This window comes from Nomascus leucogenys, chromosome 16 (genome assembly GCF_006542625.1).
Source record: "Nomascus leucogenys isolate Asia chromosome 16, Asia_NLE_v1, whole genome shotgun sequence".
Classification (NCBI taxonomy): Eukaryota; Metazoa; Chordata; class Mammalia; order Primates; family Hylobatidae; genus Nomascus; species Nomascus leucogenys.
In genome coordinates this window covers 36,726,680-36,748,912 of record NC_044396.1, presented here as the reverse complement: position 1 = coordinate 36,748,912, position 22,233 = coordinate 36,726,680, and the positions used below count along the sequence as shown (strand labels likewise).

General features: G+C 45.6%; 1 protein-coding gene and 1 non-coding gene across 4 annotated transcripts; both read right to left on the bottom strand.

The window, feature by feature from the left end:
* Positions 1–2,035: 2,035 nt before the first annotated feature.
* LOC115830785 lies at positions 2,036–2,140 on the bottom strand. The gene has a single exon (XR_004026322.1). It is a non-coding gene; the product is annotated as a U6 spliceosomal RNA (small nuclear RNA).
* Positions 2,141–3,416: 1,276 nt separating this feature from the next.
* MCM4 (minichromosome maintenance complex component 4) lies at positions 3,417–21,574 on the bottom strand. 3 transcript variants are annotated; one of them, XM_003278463.2, is made up of 17 exons: positions 21,464–21,574; positions 21,264–21,347; positions 20,798–20,962; positions 20,265–20,428; positions 20,075–20,176; positions 19,624–19,719; positions 19,442–19,537; positions 17,457–17,595; positions 15,764–15,984; positions 14,688–14,808; positions 12,136–12,395; positions 11,313–11,678; positions 10,720–10,847; positions 8,829–9,036; positions 6,942–7,170; positions 6,061–6,194; positions 3,417–4,905 (listed from the first exon to the last, which is right to left on the bottom strand). In XM_003278463.2, the coding sequence occupies exons 2-17, from the start codon at positions 21,331–21,333 to the stop codon at positions 4,813–4,815; spliced, it is 2,592 nt and encodes an 863-aa protein (XP_003278511.1). In that variant the 5' UTR covers positions 21,334–21,347; positions 21,464–21,574; the 3' UTR covers positions 3,417–4,812. The 3 variants fall into 3 exon arrangements, with proteins under 3 accessions (XP_003278511.1, XP_030650885.1, XP_030650884.1); XM_030795025.1 differs by having other exon boundaries at positions 21,485–21,560; XM_030795024.1 differs by having other exon boundaries at positions 20,798–21,347; positions 21,464–21,567.
* Positions 21,575–22,233: the final 659 nt, after the last annotated feature.

The following is a 22,233-nucleotide window of genomic DNA, read 5'->3' as shown; positions in this document are numbered from 1 at the left end:
TGGCCAACATGGTGCAACCCCATCTCTACTATGACATCAGTTAGGAAATAATTTTTTTTTTTTTTGAGACATAATCTCGCTCTGTCGCCCAGGCTGGAGTGCAGTGGCGCGATCTCGGCTCACTGCAACCTCCGCCTCCTGGGTTCACGCCATTCTCCTGCCTCAGCCTCCCGAGTAGCTGGGACTACAGGCGCCCACCACCACACCCGGCTAATTTTTTGTATTTTTAGTAGAGATGGGGTTTCACCATGTTAGCCAGGATGGTCTCAATCTCCTGACCTCGTGATCTGCCCACCTCGGCCTCCCAAAGTGCTGGCATTACAGGCGTGAGCCACTGCGCCCAGCCTAGGAAATAGCTATTAAAAACTGCTGTTGCTTACTAAATCTAAGAAAGTCTTAAAATGCCACTATAATTCAATTTTTTAAACTTGTATTTTGAAATAATTTCACTGCCGGGCATGGTGGCTCACACCTGTAATCCCAGCACTTTGGGAGGCCGAGGTGGGCGGATCATCTGAGGCCGGGAGTTCAAGACCAGCCTGGCCAACATGGTGCAACCCTGTCTCTACTAAAAAAATAAATAATAATAAAAAAAAAAATTAGCTAGGCCTGGTGGTGGGCGCCTGTAATCCCAGCTACTGGGGAGGCTGAGGCAGGAGAATTGCTTGAACCTGGGAGGCAGAGGTTGCAGTGAGCCGAGATCACGCCACCGCACTGCAGCCTGGGTGACAGAGCGAGACTGTCTCAAAAAAAATAAAATAAAAGCAAACTTCATAAAATAATATCGTTAAAGGAATGTCAGAGTGAAGGGTATATGGAAACTATACTGTTCTTGCAACTTTTGTGTAAGTTTGAAATTATTTCTATTTTTTTTTTTTTTTGAGATGGAGTCTTGCTCTGTTGCCCAGGCTGGGATGCAGTGGTACGATCTTGGTTCACCACAACCTCTGCCTCTCGGGTTCAAGCGATTCTCCTGCCTCAGCCTCCTGAGTAGCTGGGAATACAGGCATGCACTACCATGCCCAGCTAATTTTTTTGTATTTTTAGTAGAGACGGGGTTTCACTATGTTGGCCAGGCTGGTCTTGAACTCCTGACCTCAGGTGATCCACCCACCTCAGCCTCCCAAAGTGCTGGGATTACAGGTGTGAGCCACCGTGCCCGGTCGTGAAATTATTTCAAAATAAAAGTTTAAAAAATTGAATTACAGAGGCATTTTAAGAGTTTCTTAGATTTAGTAAGCAACAGCAGTTTTTAAAAGTATTTCCTAACTGATGTGCTGAGTCATTAAATTCTGGGTTTCCTCATTTCTCTTGTTAGTTGTGCACTCCTTTAGATGGAGTTGGTTTTATCTATGATGGATGCTGAAGGAGAATGGCACATGCATTCTCCAAACAAATAAAGCAAGCCGTTTTAATTAGCAATACTGGGTATCCCCTGAGTTCCATGAGATGATGAGGCATACCCTCTAAGGGAATATTTATAAGAATTTATGGGGCAGGACTGTAATTCCTCTTATTCCTCCACTCCACAGCCTGATACTTCGCTGTTTTCAAGAATGCCTTCTGACTTTTACACCTTCACCCTCCTTTCATAAGAGTTATCTCTACGAACATGTAACAAGCATCTAGCACCAAGCACCAGGCACTGCACTGAAGGATACGACCATTCCTTCTCTCAAGAAACTTATGACCAGTGGACAGCTATAGACATAAACAAGTTTGCTAAATAACTACAACTTTTTTTTTGAGATGGAGTCTCACTCTGTCGCCCAGGCGAGTGCAAGGGCACGATCTCATCTCACTGCAACCTCCGCCTCCTGGGTTCAAGAGATTCAGCCTCCTGAATAGCTGAGATTACAGGCACCCGCCACCATGCCCAGCTAATTTCTGTATTTTTAGTAGAGATGGAGTCTCACCAAGTTGGTCAGGCTGGTCTCGAACTCCTGACCTCGTGATCTGCCTGCCTCGGCATCCCAAAGTGTTGGGATTACAGGCGTGAGCCATTGCGTCCGGCCAAATAACTACAGTTTTTATTTAAAGTATAGAATGCTTCATGGATTTGTGCGTCATCCTTGTGCAGGGGCCATGGTAATCTTTTGTGTATCATTCCAATTCTCACATATGTGTGGCTGAAGCAAGCACTGAATTATTTTAGACTCTGGAGAAAACAAAGTTTACTCAATTAAACTGAGATTCACTATGATGGAACCTGACAGCAACAGGACAACCCCATTATTTTCATTCTACTAAAATCCCCTTAAAATGAAACTATATACACACACTTCATTTACAGTGGAATATACCTTCAACTTGGTATTCAAATACTAGGTTTAGAAAAATATTACTAGTACATAAACTTCAGGGGGAAACCAACTTAGTCAATAAGTACAGATTATTTAATTCTTTTTCAACTTATGATTTTTCAACTTTACATGGTATAAAGCTGTTAAAATTTCAATGTTCTTCAAATTTTGAATTTTGACTGACCTTTTCTTGTGTTACCAATGTAGTACACAAGACATTTAACACTTTATTTATTTGAGACAGTCTCACACCGTCGCCAGGCTGGAGTGCAGTGGCATGATTTCGGCTCACTGTAACCTCCACCTCCGGGGTTCAAGCAATTCTCCTGCCTCAGCCTCCTGAGTAGCTGAGATTATAGGCACTCACCACCACGCTAATTTTTTTTTTATTTTTGGTAGAGACAGGGTTTGGCCATGTCGACCAGACTGGTCTCGAACTCCTCACTTCAGGATCCACCTGCCTCGGCCTCCCAAAGTGTTGGGATTACAGGCATGAGCCACTGCACCCAACCATAACACTTTATTATAAAATAGGCTTTGTTTTGCATGATTTTACTCAACCATAGGCTGATTTAAGTATGCTCAGCTTTTTTAAGGTAGGCTAGGCTAAGGTATGTTTGGTAGATTAGGTGTATTAAAAACATTTTTGACTTAGGATATTTAATACAGCATTCTACTGCTAACATTTTAATGCTATTTAAATATTCAATTAGATCTCTTTTTTTTTTTTTTTTTTTTTTTTTTTTTTTGAGATGGAGTCTCACTCTGTTGCCCAGCCTGGAGTTGGAGTGCAGTGGCATGATCTCGGCTCACTGCAAGCTCTGCCTCCCGGGTTCATGTCATTCTCCTGCCTCAGCCTCCAGAGTAGCTGGGACTACAGGTGCCCGCCACCAGGCCCGGCTAATTTTTTTTGCATTTTTAGTAGAGACAGGGTATCACAGTGTTAGCCAGGATGGTCTCGATCTCCCGACCTCGTGATCCAGCCATCTCGGCCTCCCAAAGTGCTGGGATTATAGGCATGAGCCACCGCGCCTGGCCAGACCTATCATTTTCTATGGATACTTTATTAAAAAATGTTGATTCTAAGTTATAAAAAAGGCCCAACTCATATGATTTAAAGGTTTCAGAAATTATTTATTGTAACAGTACTTACACGCAAGATTTTAGCCTACGGTCATTTTATAAAGATGACTGTTAGGATTTACTTCATATTTAAAGGAAACGAGATTTGTTATATTATGGTGTTTTTTATGACCTATAAAATACTTACCCCTACAAATTTCCATGAATGTAGTGGTTAGTAAAGCTTTTTTCTTACTGAAAAATAATGCCAGATAACCAAGTATTATTCCTTCTATCATTTATTTAGGAAAAAGTTTTACATATTAGGGTAAAGGGGTAGAAGTTAACCTACAATCTAATAATCTCCAATCACGCATTCCTGATCTAATAGTAGCCATGAGAAAAAACCTCTAGAAAGAATTATACCTCTCAAAAAATAAAAAATAAAACAAAGGCTGGGTGCAGTGGCTCACACCTGTAATCTCAGCACTTCTGGAAGTTGAGGTGGGCAGATCGCTTGTGCCCAGGCATATCGCTTGCAGCCTGGGCAACATGGCGAAGCCCTGTCTCTACCAAAAAATACAAAAAGTAGCTGGGCATAGTGACATACACCTGAGCCCAGGAGGTTAAGGCTGCATTGAGCCGTGATTGTACCAGTGTACTCTAGCCAGGGTGACAGAGTAAGACCCTGTCTCAAAAAAAAAAAAAAAAAAAAAAAGTGCCATAAAAAAGAAAGGCTCTAGCCCTTTACCACTGAGGTGATATGCCCTGTCTATGCCTATCATCAAATCCATAAGCATACTGATGATGGCCAAGAAAAAGTCCAGCACACAAACCATGCCCCAGACTGCATCCGTGCATACACAGAGTAAAAGCCCTGCTGCTATACTATAAAATGGCACTTGAAAATAATCTCTACAGTATGTTTGAAAATTGGCATAGTATTTTTTTTTTTTTTTTTTTGAGACAGTCTCACTCTGTTGCTGAGGCTGGAGTGCAGTGGCGCGATCTTGGCTCACTGCAACCTCTGCCGCCTGGGTTCAAGCGATTCTCCTGCCTCAGCCTCCTGAGTAGCTGGGATTACAGGCGTGTGCCACCACGCCCAGCTAATTTTTTGTTATCTTTAGTAGAGATGGGGTTTCACCATCTTGGCTAGGCTGGTCTTGAACTCCTGACCTCGTGATCCACCTGCCTTGGCATCCCAAAGTGCTGGGATTACGGGTGTGAGCCACTGCGCCCGGCCAGCATAGTATTTTTATTTATAATGTGAAAAAAATGAAAACAGATACTTCACTACAAATATTGAACTCAAGTTAGAAAATTTTTATGCAGCCAAACATGACTTTAAGCTCTATTTACACTGATGGCGGCCAACTGAGATGCAGACCACACCCATGTGGCGTGCAGCAAGCAGGACATGCAGGCAGCCTTCCTTGCTCACAAGGCTTCAGAGCAAGCGCACGGTCTTCCCAGTCACCGTCAGGAAATCATCATCTGCCAGGGCACGCAGTGCTTCTTCAAACATATCTTTAGTAATTGCCTGTGGGGAAGAGAAAGAAAATAAATATTTTACACGTCAAGTCCCTCCTTTACCTGTTAGAAACACAATAATTATAATGTTAAAGTACCACCCAGAATCTTTCTCTTTTTGGTGGCTGTACACATGCCTTATGCTCTAAATCAGGAGTGGAGTGGCCAGATGGTCCATATGGTAGACTTGGCATCTGTATAGTCTACGTTGTAACTATCAACTCTGCCCTCTCAGTGACAACACAGCGACGGAAAGTGGACCAGCACTGAAAGCCTGCATAGTTCTTTTCACTAAACAACTACCTTACTTATTTAAAAAAGGACACCCAAATATTTCATACCTAAAGCAAACTTATAACAACTACGAAAGGGGCATAACAATTTTTTCTTTCTTTTTTTTTTTTCTTGAGATGGAGTTCCGCTCTGGTGCCCAGGCTGGAGTGCAGTGGTGGGATCTCAGCTTACTGCAACCTCTGCCTCCCGGGTTCAAGCAATTCTCCTGCCTCAGCCTCCTGAGTAGCCAGGATTTCAGGTGCTTATCACCACACCCAGCTAATTTTTGTATTTTTAGTAGAGACAGGTTTTCACCATATTGGTCAGGCTGGTTTCAAACTCCTGGCCTCAAGTGATCTGCCCACTTCGGCGTCCCAAATAAGATTACAGGTGTGAGCTACGGCACCCAGCCAAAAATTTTAATTGTGATTATTTCTTGATGATGGCTTATGGTTCATCTTCCTTTTCTTCATTCTTTTTTTTTTTTTTTTTTTTGAGACGGAGTCTCGCTCTGTCACCCACACTGGAGTGCAGTGGCGCGATCTCGGCTCACTGCAAGCTCCGCCTCCTGGGTTCACGCCATTCTCCTGCCTCAGCCTCCCGAGTAGATGGGATTACAGGCGCCTGCCACCACGCCCGGCTAATTTTTTGTATTTTTAGTAGAGACGGGGTTTCACCGTGTTAGCCAGGATGGTCTCGATCTCCTGACCTTGTAATCCGCCCGCCTCGGCCTCCCAAAGTGCTGGGATTACAGGCGTGAGCCACTGCGCCCGGCCCCTTTTCTTCATTCTTATCTGTATTTATTATTTAATAAATATTGGGAAAAAACCCAAAAGCAATATTAAGGAAAAGAGAAAGCTCTATCAAACAAAAAATACATATAAACACTTACTATGTCAGATTGTCCCCGAATATCTTCAAAAAGTTGCTGGTATTTTAGAGCTGGTGTTTTGCCCTTAGATAAAATAAGCTTTTTCAATGCTTCAGCTAATTCTTCTTTCCGTTTACGAGAGGTGGCACTCATCCCTGATTAAAAAGGAATCAATGAAAACATTTTTGCTATTATGAAATGAAATGTTTCAAGTTCTCAAAAATATTCCTTTAGTAGTATCACGTAGAAAGATAAGGGGACAGGGGCTGAGTACATTTGAAGGGAATGAGTTTTGAATTATTTGGAATTTTCTGTAAGCCACTAGCTGCTGCTTTCTATAACGGTCTACACATCTGTGCAGCATGCAGCTGCTGCTAAGAAACAAATAATTTCTCTAAAATGGGTTAACAAAACTTCCCAGACAGTCAAGGAGACAGAATCTCCTTAAAACTATACACAAAACTGGAATTGAACAATGAGAACACACAGACACAGGAAGGGGAGCATCACACACCGGGGCCTGTTGTGGGGTGGGGGGGGGGGGGGGATAGCATTTGGAGATATACCTAATGTTAAATGACAAGTTACTGGGTGCAGCACACCAACATGGCACATGTATACATATGTAACTAACCTGCACGTTGTGCACATGTACCCTAAAACTTAAAGTACATATATATAAAAAAAAAACTATACACAAAACTGTGTGTGTGTTAATGAATATTTTTATCAAGATAAGATTAAAGGGCAACTTTCATCAGATTCTCAAAGGGGTCCTAATCCAAAAAAGGTTAAGAACTTCTGTTTCAAATGATTTAACTGTTAGCGTAAATCTGACATATTAACTACATACATATTGAAATAATTTTCAAAAGCTTTTCTGTTCACTGAAAATAACGAACCTGTAGTAAGAATAGATATGTCCACGATGCCAGTCCGGGGATCAGTTGCAGACTGCTTCAGAGCTTCCCGATGGAGGCGTTTGGCCTCTTCCACATCAATGGCTTCAACTTTGTTAGACAATCTTACTTTAGCATGGGCTTCTGCTAAGCGGATTAATGACTCTAGCTGTCGAGGGTATGCAGAAACCATTCCCCGGCTACTGCCAATCTTCCTCATGTCTACATAAGCCTATTGTAGGTAGAAAAACAAAAGCAAACCTCCTTGGTGACAACTTTAGTTTTGTGGTTGAATTTTGAACACTTAGGCTTCCGTTAAGTAAACGGAACTCAGATATGGTCCTGGGACCCGGAGCTCATCAAGTGGTAGAGACTACACAGACAGACCACAGAAATCGCAGGTGAAGACATCAATGTGCAGCGTGCAGTGGTGGGTGAACATATTCCAACTGGGAGATGCTTGGGAAGAATTCTTGGAGAGGGTGGCATCTAACGTAGCTCTGAAGAACTGAGACGGGCATGGCGTGGCAGAGGAAAGGGATGTGGCATGTGGGGAGAGGAGCAGGCTGTGAGCACTCATGGGGAGAATCAATCAGGGCCTGTCTGGGAAAAGTGCTCACATGGGGCACAATGGGGCACATAAGGATTGCTGGGAGAATGCTGCAAAAGTAAGTTGTATCAATTTCACATACAGATGACACGGTCTTATTTCTTCATGAACAACCCCCAAGACCATGACACATAAAAAAATTACATAATGTCTGTAACTTTCATCTTAGAATTTTTGGGAGCTCAGTTAGGATGTAAAGCTCATCAAAGCACCAGGAACCTTCTTAATATCACAATGCTTGAATAACCTAATGTGCACTTCAGCTCATGTACAAGGATGCTGAAAAGTGAGCCTAAAAGACTGCTCATTCTGTTTTTTACAAGCAAAAGGAAGCTTATAGAAACTGGATGACTTTTTCAGTTTCCAAATTACTACGTAGTGTTGCCTCTATTTGAAACCAGGTCTTTGATCTTAAATTCACTATGCTTGTAAGTATTTAAACATATAAAGTGTGTGTACCACCTACATAAATGAACTATTTCTCCCTTTTGCAACATTTGGAAAAGTCAATTTTGCAATATGGGAGGAAACAATAAACAGTTATAAAAAATAGTATACTGCTGGGCACAGTGGCTCACGCCTGTAATCCCAGCACTTTGGGAGGCCGAGGCAGGCGGATCACGAGGTCAGGAGATCGAGACCATCCTAACACAGTGAAACCCCGTCTCTACTAAAATTACAAAAAATTAGCCAGGCGTGGTGTCGGGTGCCCGTAGTCCCAGCTACTCAGGAGGCTAAGGCAGGAGAATGGCATGAACCTGGGAGGTGGAGCTTGCAGTGAGCCGAGATCGCGCCACTGCACTCCAGACTGGGGGACAGAGCGAGACTCCGTCTCACACACACACACACAAAAAATATATTATTCTCAGGCCAGGCATGGTGGCTCACGCCTGCAATCCTAACACTTTGGGAGGCAGAGGCTGGCACATCACTTGAGGTCAGGAGTTCAAGACCAGCCTGGCCAACACGGTGAAACCCTGTCTCTACTAAAAATACAAAAATTAGCCGGGAGTGGTGGTGGGCACCTGTAATCCCAGCTAGTAGGGAGGCTGAAGCAGGAGAATTGCTTGAACCCAGAAGCACAGGCCATAGGCTGCAGTAAGCTGAGATCAAGCCACTGCACTCCAGCCTGGGCAAGAGAGCCAGGCTCTGTCTCAAAACAAGGAAGAAAACAGTATGTTATTCATAACAAAATAATTAATATTTTAAAGGAGATGACTGGTCAATTACATGAATGCTGTGGTCTACAGGCACAGTAAGCCTTTTTTCAGCAGGGTTACCTCGATGAGAGCCTGGCTGGCTTCCTCACTTAGCCGCGGCATGATGGTGCTGTGCGCGTAGGCAATGTAGTCCTTCAGCACCGCCATGTCCAGGAGCTCCTCCTCCGCCTGCTCCTCGCTCTGGTAGTACAGTGCGACCAGGTGGTGAGCCAGACGCCTGTCATAGGCTTCGTCCTGAGGGTCCAGCATGAGGAAGATCAAATCAAACCTAAGAAAACAAAGTAAAAATACTGTTTTTCCAGCACCTTGTGAGGCCGAGGCGGGTGGATCACCTAAGGTTGGTAGTTTGAGACCAGCCTGGCCAGCAAGGTGAAACCCTGTCTCTACTAAAAATGCAACGATTAGCCAGGAATGGTGGCACGTGCCTGTAATCCCAGCTACTCGGGAAGCTGAAGCAGGAGAATCACTTGAACCTGTAAGGTGAAGGTTGCGGTGAGCCAAGTTCGCGCCACTGCACTCCAGCCTGGCCGACAGAGGGAGACTCTGTCTCAAAAAACAAACAAACAAACAAACAAACAAAAAACAACAAAAAAACTGTTTTCCTAGTTGAGACACCAATACACTTACAAACGACGTACTAAAGACTGCTTGAGCACCACAGATGTGCAGTGAATGTGCACCCTGGGAGCGCCCCCAGGGAGAAGCATCTTTGCCTGGTGTGGAAAGGGCCTTCGTGTCCATCCACTCACCCCATTCATCCTGTGCTGTCCCTAGCCCTTAGGTCGGCCCAGGGAATGACTGGGGACCAATCAGCTGAGTCAAAGGAAGTCTTCCCTTAGGGAAAGGTTACTATAATTTTGGCGATGGAAAGTTTTTTTTTTTTTTTTTTTTTTGAGCTGGAGTCTCGCTCTGTCGCCCAGGCTGGAGTACAGTGGCACGATCTCGGCTCACTGCAAGCTCCGCCTCCCGGGTTCATGCCATTCTCCTGCCTCAGCCTCTCCGAGTAGCTGGGACTACAGGCGCCCACCACCACGCCCGGCTAATTTTTTTGTATTTTTAGTAGAGACGGGGTTTCACCGTGGTCTCGATCTCCTGACCTCGTGATCCACCCGCCTTGGCCTCCCAAAGTGCTGGGATTACAAGCGTGAGCCACCGTGCCCGGCCTGTTTTTTTTTTTTTTTTTTGAGACAGAGTCTCACTCTGTAGCCCAAGCTAGAGTGAAGTGGTATGATCTCAGCTCACTGCAATCTCCACTCCCCCAGGCTCAAGCAATTCTTGTGCCTCCTCAGCCTCTCCAGTAGCTGGGATTACAGGCATGTGCCACCACACCGCGCTAATTTTTTGTATTTTAGTAGAGACGGAGTTTCATCAATTTGCCCAAGGTGGCCTCAAACTCCTGAGCTCAGGCGATCCACCCACCTCAGCCTCCCAAAGTGCTGGGATTACAGATGTGAGTCACTGTACCTGGCTAACAATGGAAAGATTTGAATGAAAACACATTCAACTGTTTTTTGGGGAAAAAAAAATTTCTGTCAAAAAAAAGAAAAAAAAAAAGCAAGCAATTAAAACCTAAAATCCATTTATGAAAAATGTCCAATATTTGTAGTGGGGCCAAGTGAAGATTATATGATTGCACTTTAATAAATCTAACTTTTCAGAGCCTCATCTACCGTACGGAGTTGTTCTCTGTTGATTCTCAGCAGTGGCTTTAGGACTAAGGGTAGTGAGTGACAGCCATGTGAAAACGGCATGGGAGGGAAACATCCCAACTGCTTCAAAAACAAATGAGAACACACATCATCCTTGTTGTGAAAACTCTTGACCAACCAAATTTGAAACATCTTGATAAGAGTGAAGAGTTTCCATTAGCAGTTGCTGAATCTTAGTAGCTCCTTTTCAATCTCACCCTGAATATTCTACAAATGAACAAAATAAAAATCTGTTTTAATACCTTGATAATAAAGTATGAGGCAGCTGGATGTTTTCAATGGTTGTTTTTTTAGGATTCCACTGAGACTCAATGGGATTTGCTGCTGCCAGGACAGAGGTGCGCGCATTGAGCTGACAGATGATCCCGGCCTATCAGAGAAAAGAGTGTGGTTAGAAGCCTCTCCCTGACGCTGGCAATTAACAAGCCCCGTCTTCGCCCGGCCACCTACTAAACCCATATTCCCTCTACTGCGTTTCTATTGCCTGAGCCATGTTGCCTTTACTGACTTCAGCAGTTCACCTGGATAAGCCCTGTCCTCAGATTCATGCCAAGGACTGAGTTTAGATGAATGTGTGCTATAACCACATCTTTCTCAGGAAGCAGGCACCTTGCAAGAGCTTTAGGACAAATTCAAGGCTAGTACAGCAATAAAGACAAAAACATGATAACCTGCAGAAGACATGTTGAGATTTAGCTGAAATATGATGTGAAAAGCACTTATCAATTTCCCTAAATTAGAACCAAGGTAGCACAGCACAGTTCCACAGACGCTGTCTTTCAAGGGTCCTCATAATTTAAACATGTCCACGTTCACGGTGGAGAAGGTGACTCACCTTTGCAATGGACAGAGTCTGCTGCTCCATGACTTCATGTAATACCGATCTTGTACTTTCATTCATCTTGTCAAACTCATCGATACAGCAGATGCCGTTGTCACTCAGGACAAGAGCACCTGTCTGCAGGACCAGCTGCCTTGTCTCAGGGTCTTTCATTACGTACGCAGTGAGGCCAACTGCACTGGAGCCCTTCCCAGACGTGTACTGGCCCCTGGGGACGAGGTTGTACACGTACTGCAGCAGCTGGGACTTGCTGGTACCAGGGTCGCCACACAGCAAGATGTTGATCTCAGCCCGAAATTTGCCCCTTCCAGTGTGACTAAAATCCTTCCTTGTCCCGCCAAAGAGCTGAAGCAAAATTCCCTAAATAATCAAACAGAGACATGCCTAAAACATTCATTTTCTGCACAGTAACTGAGATGTAGTTTAAACTTTAGAGGTACTTTTCTCTCTTATAAAGAACTACAATTAAGAAATCACAGGAAGGTATAAAAAGGCTCATGAAAGTGCTTGATATGCTCTAAGTTATCACTGACCAATTCATCAGCACCTATCATTACGCCAGAATGGTGGCCATGCAAGTCCCTATTCTGACACTGTGTGGCCTCTTCTGTTTAGAAACCTAAGTTTAGACCAGAGATGAGGATAGACAATGCTATGATTCTTCTCAACCAATGGCAAATCAGGTTGCCAGCACTTGCTCTAACAGGCCACAACTCTGTCCTTTATGGCGGATGGCTCGAGTGACGGAGTAGATGTTTATACTATTTGATCCCAAAGAATTGTAAATCCCAACCCCTAGCTTAAAATCCACTGTTACCTTCTTTATATCTTCATGTTCATAAATGCTTGGAGCCAAGGCTGAAGCAAGCCTCTCATAAATGTCTGGTTTCCTGGAAAGTTCCTTAAGCAATTCCACACGTTTCTCTGAAAAAAGTTTCTGTTCTGCTTCTTCATCAAGGCCATGTAGACGTTTTGCATCCGTTTTCCGATAATGAATGACATCAATGTGGGTTTTGTAGACAGACTTCACATTACTCACTCTTGGATTGACTCGAATAGGCACAGCTCGATAGATGCCTGAGGGCACAACCAGGAGATGCACTTTTACCTTCCCATATCTTCCTCCGAGGGGCTCAGCAACCAGCATAGGCAATAGGTGCACTTCAGAGTGAGGCACCACGCCGGGCTGGCCCTGGAAAGGGTGAGCTCCAAATGACCCTCCCAAGCCCAGGACTCAGACCCACATTGCAAAGCTCCCGCCCGCTATAAGCAAGCGGGGAAACAGCAGCAGGAAACAGACAAGTTCGAAAGAACCAAGGTGGCTCCTGTCTGTAATCCCAGCACTTTGGAAGGCTGAAGCAGGTGAATCAGCTGAGGTCGGGAGTTCGAGACCACCCTAATCAACAAGGAGAACGCTGTCTCTACTAAAAATACAAAAATTAGCCGGGCGTGGTGTCACATGCCTGTAATCCCAGCTACTCAGAAGGCTGAGGCAGAAGAATGGCTTGAACCTGGGAGGTTGCGGTTGCGGTGAGCCAAGATCGTGCCATTGGACTCCAGCCTGGGCGACAAGAGTGAAACTCCGTCTCAAAAACAAAACAAAACAAAACAAAACAAAACAAAACAAAAAAAAGAGAGAAAGAACCCAGGTTTCTGCAAATGATAGACCCGAGGATGTGTTCACCTGGGCCCACTAGTCAGCACTGCTCCAGGGCAACTGTAGCTACGTGAGCACGCCCACGGGCACACAGTCACCCTGAGGGTGAAATGGAGCTGCTGTGCTTCTAGCTCAATGCTGGGTTTGCGGTTGTTTTTAATAAGCAGTATTTTTACTTCCCTAAGTTGAATATACAGAATCTGCCTAGCACTTACTTGACTGCAACAAAATGCTAAAATCCTCCAGTTATTAAAACTAGACTAGGTCCCCTCAACTCGCCCACCACCCCCGACAAAAGCATGCAAATCATGCATTCTTCTGGAAGCCAGGCTCCCCACATACAGAGGTCTGATCTGATGTTCGTCTTTTCTGGATTTCAAACCAGAAGGCTTTAACTCCAGGCTGATTCCTGCAGCTTTTGGAGAAAGCCCGGCCTTTCCCCGTTATAGCTATCTCAACGCAATGGCACAGAGCACTGTCCTTGTTTATTTAGTGGGTCAGTGTAATTCTTGTTTAACACAACAAACCAGTTTACACACATTCTTAGAATACACACTATTCTTCACACCAATATAGGCTAGGGATGGACAATTATGTTTAAAGTGGCCCAGGATGATTTATCTCACAGAGCAGCACTGATACTTATTTCACATCTACACAGCACTTTCCACAGCCCCTTGGCCCCAAATACTCTCACACATGTATCATCACATTAACTCCACTTTGTAGGTGAGGAAACTAAAATATTGGACTAAATACTTTATCAAAGGTTTCAGGGTAGCAGGACTGGAAATGCGCACGTCACTCACTGAAGACTACGCATTCTTTCAAATTCTCAATGACTTCAAGTACTTTTACAACGGAAGATTGCCAGTGATAACTGCGGGACATCACACTGGGGAAGAAACAGGGTGAGCACTGCCTCGCTGAAGACAAGAGCCGATACGTGGTGTGCCCTAGGCCCTCCGCTCAGGAGCAGATTCAGGCACTCTGTGACCGTCACCACCTTGCCCATCAATGAAGAACCGTGCTGCCATCAACACTCCCTTGCCCCCAACCAAAATCCATTGTGACTCTACAGCATCAAAAGGAAGACTGCCACACTCATGTGGTGCTGTGCAAAGAGCACTCTTGTGGCAGCAAGAGGAGACCTGGGTCCTGGGTCCTGATTTACTGTGGCATCTGAGCTACTGCTATCTATGCATCCCTGAACCTCAGCTTCTACGCATGGAAACAAGTCACTCTGACCCATTTTTCTCTGTAACAAACAAATGTTAACCTTTGGCTATACATTTGGGAAATAAGTAAAAATTACTCAAAACTCCAGCATTGGTGAGTAATACTTCTCTGAGCTGATGGCATAACTCGAACTTTACCCATATAAGCCTGTCTGAGGCTGCTCTCTCATGCCAACAGTAGTGACCTGAGACACACACAGCTCCAGGACACTGAGGTATCAAGAGGCAAGTGACCACACGAACCATGAGCTCCAACATTCAAGTTTGGGAAGAACTGAACAATTTCATACTGCTGGGCCGTGGTACTCAGTTAAAAAGGTGGCAGATAAAGCGGGCATATACCCCACAGTCTCAAAGACAAGCATTGACAACTGGAGGCAGAACCGGACCTGTGACCAAGTCCAATGACTCACTAAAGCACAGCATTGAAAGCAAGACAGACATGCTCAAGTGCCGGTGCAAACCTACTCTTACCTGTAACATTCACTCTGTCCCCAGGCTGGACCTTGTCAACGAGATCATTGTGAGCAAACAGGATGACTGTGTGTGGTGTCTGCCCTGCAGGCATGTCTTCCGGAGACTCCTGAAGCTTGATCTGAAGGGCAGCAAACAGAGAACATGTGGGCCACAAAGAGAGTGCAGGGGGACAAAATCTGCATGTCTTTGTACTGCTTTTGCCATGTAAGGCTGCAGTGCATATCCCCGCATAAATGATTGTCCATGTTTCTCATTATTTCTTTAGAAGTTGCTTCTTCTAAAGAAGTTGCTGCAGCAGACAGCAACAAAACGGGAAGGAACGTAGGGAGCTGCGGTGGGGGAAGCTGAGATGCTTTTCATAAAGCAGGGGCGAGGAAGGCCTTTCCAAACCAGGTACCCTCTGAGAGGCCTAAGGATGCTGGGCTTTTCTCTAAGCCACTTTGGGAGCCTGCAGGATTCTGAGAATAGGAGGCCATGTGCTCCTGGGGAGCAGGGTGCCTGCCTTTCTGTCTCCAGCTCTCCGTCCCATGCAACATTAAAGAAATCATGCACACACAGTCACAGAAAAACTCAAAATCCTGTCCTCCCACATCTTTACAGTTACAATCATGGTAAATAAGCAATTTTCTACCATCCCCTCACTTTTTTCTGTCATTTTAATAACTTCACCTTAAAATTTCATGAATAGAGAGGAAAAAGACCAAACTTCTTAGACAGTAAAATTTGTGAAAAAATTTCAGAAAAATTCCTCAATCCTTTACAAATGGAAAAACTGCAGAATGACATTTAACCAAGAATTCTCATCTCAAACGTTTGAAGCATTTTAGGCCATGAAAATACGGTGTCTCTAACAGACAGTGCTACTGGCAACAGCAAAGGGACAGTGCCCTGAAGCAGGGGCTTTGCGTGTTCTGTGTATTTAGCCCATCGGCCACTAATGAAACCCACAAGACCAGAGAGGGATGGATGCCATTCGGGAAGTGAGGCTCAGGGTCCGAGGGACAAGTTACAGTTGGCCTTTTGAGGATACAGACAGGCAAAGCATAGCCTGGGGGGCCAGGGTGGCTGCGCACCATCTGCTTGTCGGAGAAGAGGGAGCGGTTGTGGATGAGTGCCATGCTGTGGGTGGTGTGGCAGCGCCCGCACACACTGGGCTCTGCAATGCGGCCGCGGTCCATCTCCACCCGGGTCGTGTGGGCACACACTTGGCACTGGAAGAAGGCCTCTTGCATCTCGGGAATCAGCTGGGATGTCCTGATCACCATGCCGCTGATGGTGATGAGCTGGTCAATGTCTGTGAGGGGAGAAGAGAGGTCAGCACACCTGACCTGAGGTGCAGAGGTCCAGGAATAGCTGGGATCACAGGCAGGCGCTAGGTGCCCAAGAGTCTGCCTAGAGTGACCTTTCTGTGTCCAGTCGTCTGCAGGCTATGTCTTCAGGAGACTCTCAAGCCCAGCGAACCTCTGGCCCTTCTTCCTCAGGGCCCCTGTCCAGCAGGCATCCCTCGCTCCCTTCTTGTCTGCCTACCCTGCTCCCTGCCTCCTGCCTCACTCACCTGGCCTCCTGTATGACACCCTGCTGTGTCAGGAAAAAAGCCAGACAGCCTGGACTGAGTCCTGACCCTAGCCTCTCTGTGCACATTTTGTGTCCTCTATAGAATGGGGTGGTATCAGCACCTACCCCAGAGCCAAGGACTGAACGTGCCAGTGTACTTCAAGCCTAGTAAGAGCACCTGGTAGAGAAAAAGTCCTCTATACTTTACAGTCATTACTATGCACACAGGAGAACTCCTTAGATGGTCTTTCACTCTTGCTCGTTTCCTCTATTATTTGAACCTTTCCTGACAGACAACTTTCCCCTTTGAAGGTCCGACTGCCCCCAACTAATTTCCCCTGCTGGTTTCAGACGAGCTACCCTGTTCTGGCCTGTATTTAGCCACTGCTAGCCGTGAAGATCACCCTATCCTGCCACTGATTCATGAGACCTCTACAATTTTGTTGTTGTTGAGATGGGGTCTTAAGCTGTTGCCCAGACTGGAGTACAGTGGTGCAATCACGGCTCACTGCAGCCTCAACCTGCCAGGCTCAAGTAAGCCCATCACCTCAGCCTCCCAGAGTGCTAGGATTACATGTGTGAGCTACTGTGCCTTGCTAATTTCTTCTTAAAAAGAGATGGAGTCTCTTAGTCACCCAAGCTGGTCTCAAACTCCTGGCCTCAAGTGATCCTCAAGTCTTTAAAATCTAATTTTTTTTTCTTTTTTTTTTTGAGACAGAGTCTCATTCTGTCACCCAGGCTGGAGTGCAACGGCACAACCTCGGCTCAGTGCAACCTCTGCCTCCCGGGTTCAAGCGTTTCTCCTGCCTCAGCCTTCCGAGAGTAGCTGGGACTACAGGCGTGTGCCACCACGCCCTGGTAATTTTTGTATTTTTAGTAAAGGGGTTTTACCATGTTGGCCAGGCTGGTCTCGAACTCCTGACCTCAGGTGATCTGCCTGCCTCGGCCACCTGAAGTGCTGGGATTGTAGGCGTGAGCCACTGTGCCCGGCCAACAGTCATATCTCTTATATCAGAAACTTCAATTAAATTTAAAAAGTATAGAGGGTTCATAAGTATATAGGATAACTGAATCTGTATTACTGTCAATTTATAATCCGTCACCTTGACTACCACCACCAATTACTTCTTTCATAATTTCTCGATGAAACAAGGCTATTTTCATGTAAGGCATTTTCCTTCAACAAAAGTAATCCTATGAAAAATACATTACCTTCCGGATTCAGGTTTCTCATATTCTTAGTCTTCAATGCGTTGAATGGTCTTACTTGAATCTGATGTTCTAAGATTGAGTCAGGGTAACGGTCAAAGAAGATTTCATTGACAGCCATGTCGAAAGTTGGAATAACTTCCTGTAAAAACAAATATGAAGATGTATTTGTATTCGTATCTCAGTGTTAAATATAATAAAGGCATGTCAGATTAGCAAAGTATAAAAACAAGACAACATGTCATGCCCCCAAAGTATTACCCTACAGAATCATGCACGTGCTGTTTTCAAATTTAGGTATGCTGAACTATCTATCTCTGCATATTCTCAATTGGGTTAAATTTGATAATTTATATGAAAGTGCCTTCTTGATGTATACTGGCATATTTTATGCTTTCTATTAGAAGGGAAAAAGATTTTGACCTCACACTTTGATTATTTTCCTTCTAAAATAAAATGATACCAAAGTAAAGTTTTTTATTTATTTATTTATTTTTATTTTTTTTTTTGAGACGGAGTCTCGCTCTGTTGCCCAGGCTGGAGTGCAGTGGCGCAATCTCGGCTCAATGCAAGCTCCACCTCCTGGGTTCACGCCATCGTCCTGCCTCAGCCTCTCCGAGTAGCTGGGACTACAGGCGCCCGCCACCACGCCCGGCTAATTTTTTTGTATTTTTAGTAGAGACGGGGTTTCACCGTGGTCTCGATCTCCTGACCTCGTGATCCGCCTGCCTCGGCCTCCCAAAGTGCTGGGATTACAAGCGTGAGCCCCCACGCCCGGCCATATTTTTATTTTTTGAGGCAGAGTTTCGCTCTTGTTGCCCAGGCTGGAGTGCAACAGCATGATCTTGGCTCACTGCAACCTCCGCCTCTGGGATTCAAGCAATTCTCCTGCCTCAGCCTCCTGAGTAGCTGGGATTACAGGCATGTACCACCACACCTGGCTAATTTTGTATTTTTAATAGAGACGGGGTTTCTCCATGTTGGTCAGGCTGGTCTTGAACTCCCAACCTCAGGTGATCCACCTGCTTCGGCCTCCCAAAGTGCTGGGGTCACAGGCATGAACCACTGTGCCTGGCCATACCAAAGTAAGTTAAATCATATTTATTCAAATTTCTTAACATATGGTTCCCATTTTACAGATGAGGAAACAGCTTTTGGTTGGCTAAGGAACTTGACCAAGGTTATGCAGCCAGTAATTAGCAAAACCCAGATTGAAAAACCAAGTCTGCTTGCCTCCAAAGACTACACCCAGAGTCAACAGAGCTGATACTTCATTAATAAAAACTGACCTGAGGCTTAGAAGTAAAAGTCTACAGTACAATAAATACATTCTTTAAAAGCAGCACGAAGTATGTAATTCATTTGAAGTATTTCCATTTAAGATAACTTACTTTACGAAACCCAAGAAGCTATCAGTTGCAAGATTCATCGTTTTTCTACATGAGAAACACTGCCAAGTAAACCATAACCTGTCATTGATAGTAATACAAATCCCACTTTCAGGAACATTAAAACGTGAAAAAAAAAATGTTCATCTTAAAGGAGATGATACATGGTTTTTTTTGTTTGTTTGTTTGAGATGGAATCTCACTCTGTTGCCCAGGCTGGAGAGCAGTGGTGCCATCTCGGCTCACTGCACCTCTGCCTTCGGGGTTCAAGTGATTTTCCCACTTCAGACTCCCGAGTAGCTGGGACTACAGGCACGCACCACCACGTCTGGCTAATTTTTGTTATTTTTTAGTAGAGATGGGGTTTCACTTTGTTGGCCAGGCTGGTCTCAAACTCCCGACCTCAAGTGATCCATTTGCCTCAGCTTCCTAAAGTGCTGGGATTATAAGTGTGAGCAACCACACCCGACCAAAGGAGATGACACTCGGTATCTTAACGTGTTTGCACATACTATCTTCATTACTGAGGAATTTCTGTTACTGGAAACATTCTTTCTAGACAATTACTAAAATTCATTAAGGTCAAAGCTAAATTCTTACCTGTGGGTAAGAGACAAGTTGTCTGTACAAATTTTTGTCAAATGATTTGATGTGTTCACAGTTTACATTTAAAAATGGCTCGCCAATAACATTAATCTAGAAAATAAAAGTGAACAAGTTATACTTTGTTAATTTAACTATTTTAAAACACATTAACTTGAATTTAAAGAGTATTTGATTACCTCCCCAAGTCGTTGCATGTATAGAGGTTCAGTAATATCTATGCCAACATTTTCTTCTTCTTTAGCCAGAGGGTCAATAAAACGCTGAAGAAATCTCTTCAAGTGGAGAGAAAACATATTAGGCATATAGCATTTGTGAACAGGCAACTACTAAAAACACACAAAGTTACAGTATGTCACTATCAGGAGACAGAAATAAATAATATTTTTCTTCCTTTTTCTTCTGTAAAATTTAATTTAGAGATGGAGTCTCACTATATTGGTCAGGCTGCTATCAAACTCCTGGCCTCAAGTGATCCTCCCACCTTGGCCTCCCAAAGTACTGGGATTATAGGTGTGAGCCACCACAGGGGGCCCTTCTAGTCATTATGGCTACTTAGATATAGATTAGAAACACGGTCTCCCAACATTTTCAGAGCCCAAAGTAAGAATTTTAATACATATAGCTCACCTGAAAGTTTTCTTTGCATGCTGCCACATTTACATCTGTTCCCCAGATCACAAGTTTTTGGCCTAGAGACTGCTCACTTGCCACTATATCTTCTGCTGCTGCCTACACAGAAAAATATGACAGAATCATGAAAATGGAGTTACCCACATGATATCCGCCATAAGATGGTTTCAGGAGACTGCACACTCACCCCGTCAGACTGCAGATCCACTTGTAGGCCCTTCTGTGCAGAGCCCAGGTCAGGCCTCTGTCTCACAGGTGTGCCCCTAATACCACTTCTTGGGGTTCCCTCTACCCGAGAGCTGGGAGTGCCATACGTCAGTGGTGAACTAACATCAAAGTCAAGAGGGATAGCTATAAAAACAAAATTAGGAAATTCTGGTGGCATATCAAACATGAAATTACAGCATGTTGTCTGTTGATCTATACCATCTAATCACAACAGCAAACTGAATATTTACTGCAACCTGTGGTGGTTGAGATTCTGAGCACTCTTAAATGTTCTATTAAAAAAAAGCACCAGAGAAGCTGCTTCCTCTGCTCACTAAGCCCTAAAACCACTATTTTCTTCACTCCGTTCAGCTCCTCTGGTTAAGAACATGCTCACTTAGGTGCAGAGGGGATGCTTTAGGCATGACAACTGTTATAAAGCCAGTAAACCTGAGCAGATAAAGCATCAGCTGTGTATCAAGCACAGCATAATCTAGATCTTCAGACACGCACCTGACGAATGCATTTGGGGAGGGCTGGAAAATAGCACGTCCTGCGCGGCAGGGCTCTGCAGGTCCACTCCAGGCGAGGCTGGCATCGGCTGCAACTCCCCCGTGGAGGTGGAATCCTCGCCTCTACGTCTCTGAGAGGGAGATGACCTGGCATCCTCACTTCGAGCTTGTGTCATACAAAACACAAAAGACAGCCATGAACTTTCAGGCCCTTTCCTGGATTTGTCTGTCCCTTGGGGCATTATGACTCACCACTGAACCAAACCAAACAGAGGCAAATGGGCAATCGAATTAAGCAGCACCCAGGCCACAGCCTGCTGTGGGTGTCTGTGAGCACCAGGCGGTAGCGCCCAGCCGGAGGCTGAGCACCCGGGGCCCGCGCACCCACCCAGCGCTGCCAGCTGCGGCAAGAGAGAGCAGACGTGGCGGCGCCGGGGGCTGTAGTGGGCCCGGCTCGGGGGACTCACGCGTCTGGGCGGGGATGGTCCTTCCACGCCGGCTGCCGCGGCGGCTCGGGGTCGACGCCGGGGACGACATGGTGCTCGGGGTACCTGCGCGACAAGGACAAGCTCGGGCCGGGCCCGCCTCCTGGCTTCCCTGCCCTGCTCCGCAGCGCGGACGTTCCCGTCGGCTCCGCGCCACGCCCTCCCCGCCGGCACGCGGTTACGGGGGAAAGGCGGCCGCTTGCCGAAGCTCGCGGACTCCGAGTCCACCAGGTGGGTCGCGCTCCCGAACAGCGAGACCCAGAGTTCCCGCCGGCGGCAAGGTCGTCTCCGCCCCTGGCGGGGCCTCACCAATCACAGCGACGCTCTTACGTGGCTCCGCCTCCGGGAGGCGCCACTGCGCACCGGTAGGGGGGGACAGTGCCGCTTCCTTCAGCGCCCGTGCGTAAACCAGAAGTAGGCCTCGCTCGGCCCCCCTCGGTCCAGATGGTTTGACCCCCTGCGCGGCCGCGCTTTCGCGGGAAAACTGGGTCGGACAGCACCAGTTCTCGGGGTGTGTTCCTCTAGTGTTGGCTAGGAGGCATGTGCTTCTTTATCCCTTAGGCGTTTTTGGTTAATAAGGACATTACAGATGCATTTGTCATTTAAAGATTTTTTTATTAAAAAAAATTAAGGACGGTGGTGGGGATGGTCTCTTTATGTTGCCCAGACTGGTCTCGAACTCCTGCGATCCCCCCGCCTCAGCTTCCTAAAGTGTTGGGACTGCAGGCGGGCACCACCGCGCCCGACAGCGTTTCTCATTTTTTGAGGAGCAAACTTGGAGCTCTTGACCTAGGCCCCTCGCTTGTTTTATCTGCCTCTGGTATTTATTTAGCCAAGTCCAACACCAAGTAGCCACCCAAACTACTTCCGCAGGCCAGACCGATGAATGGCGTTTCTCCTTAGGTTTCCAGGTTGATTCGGACCAAACGCTTACAGGCCAGGCCTTCCCGCA

Excerpts from the sequence above, each read along its gene's own strand:
- MCM4 (XM_030795024.1), bottom strand. The coding sequence starts at position 21,038 with ATGCCCCAAGGGACAGACAAATCCAGGAAAGGGCCTGAAAGTTCATGG. Across the intron at positions 20,177-20,264 it reads TGGATCTGCAGTCTGACGGG|GCAGCAGCAGAAGATATAGT; the intron begins GTGAGTGTGCAG and ends TTTTCTGTGTAG. Across the intron at positions 19,720-20,074 it reads CATGCAAAGAAAACTTTCAG|AGATTTCTTCAGCGTTTTAT; the intron begins GTGAGCTATATG and ends CTCCACTTGAAG.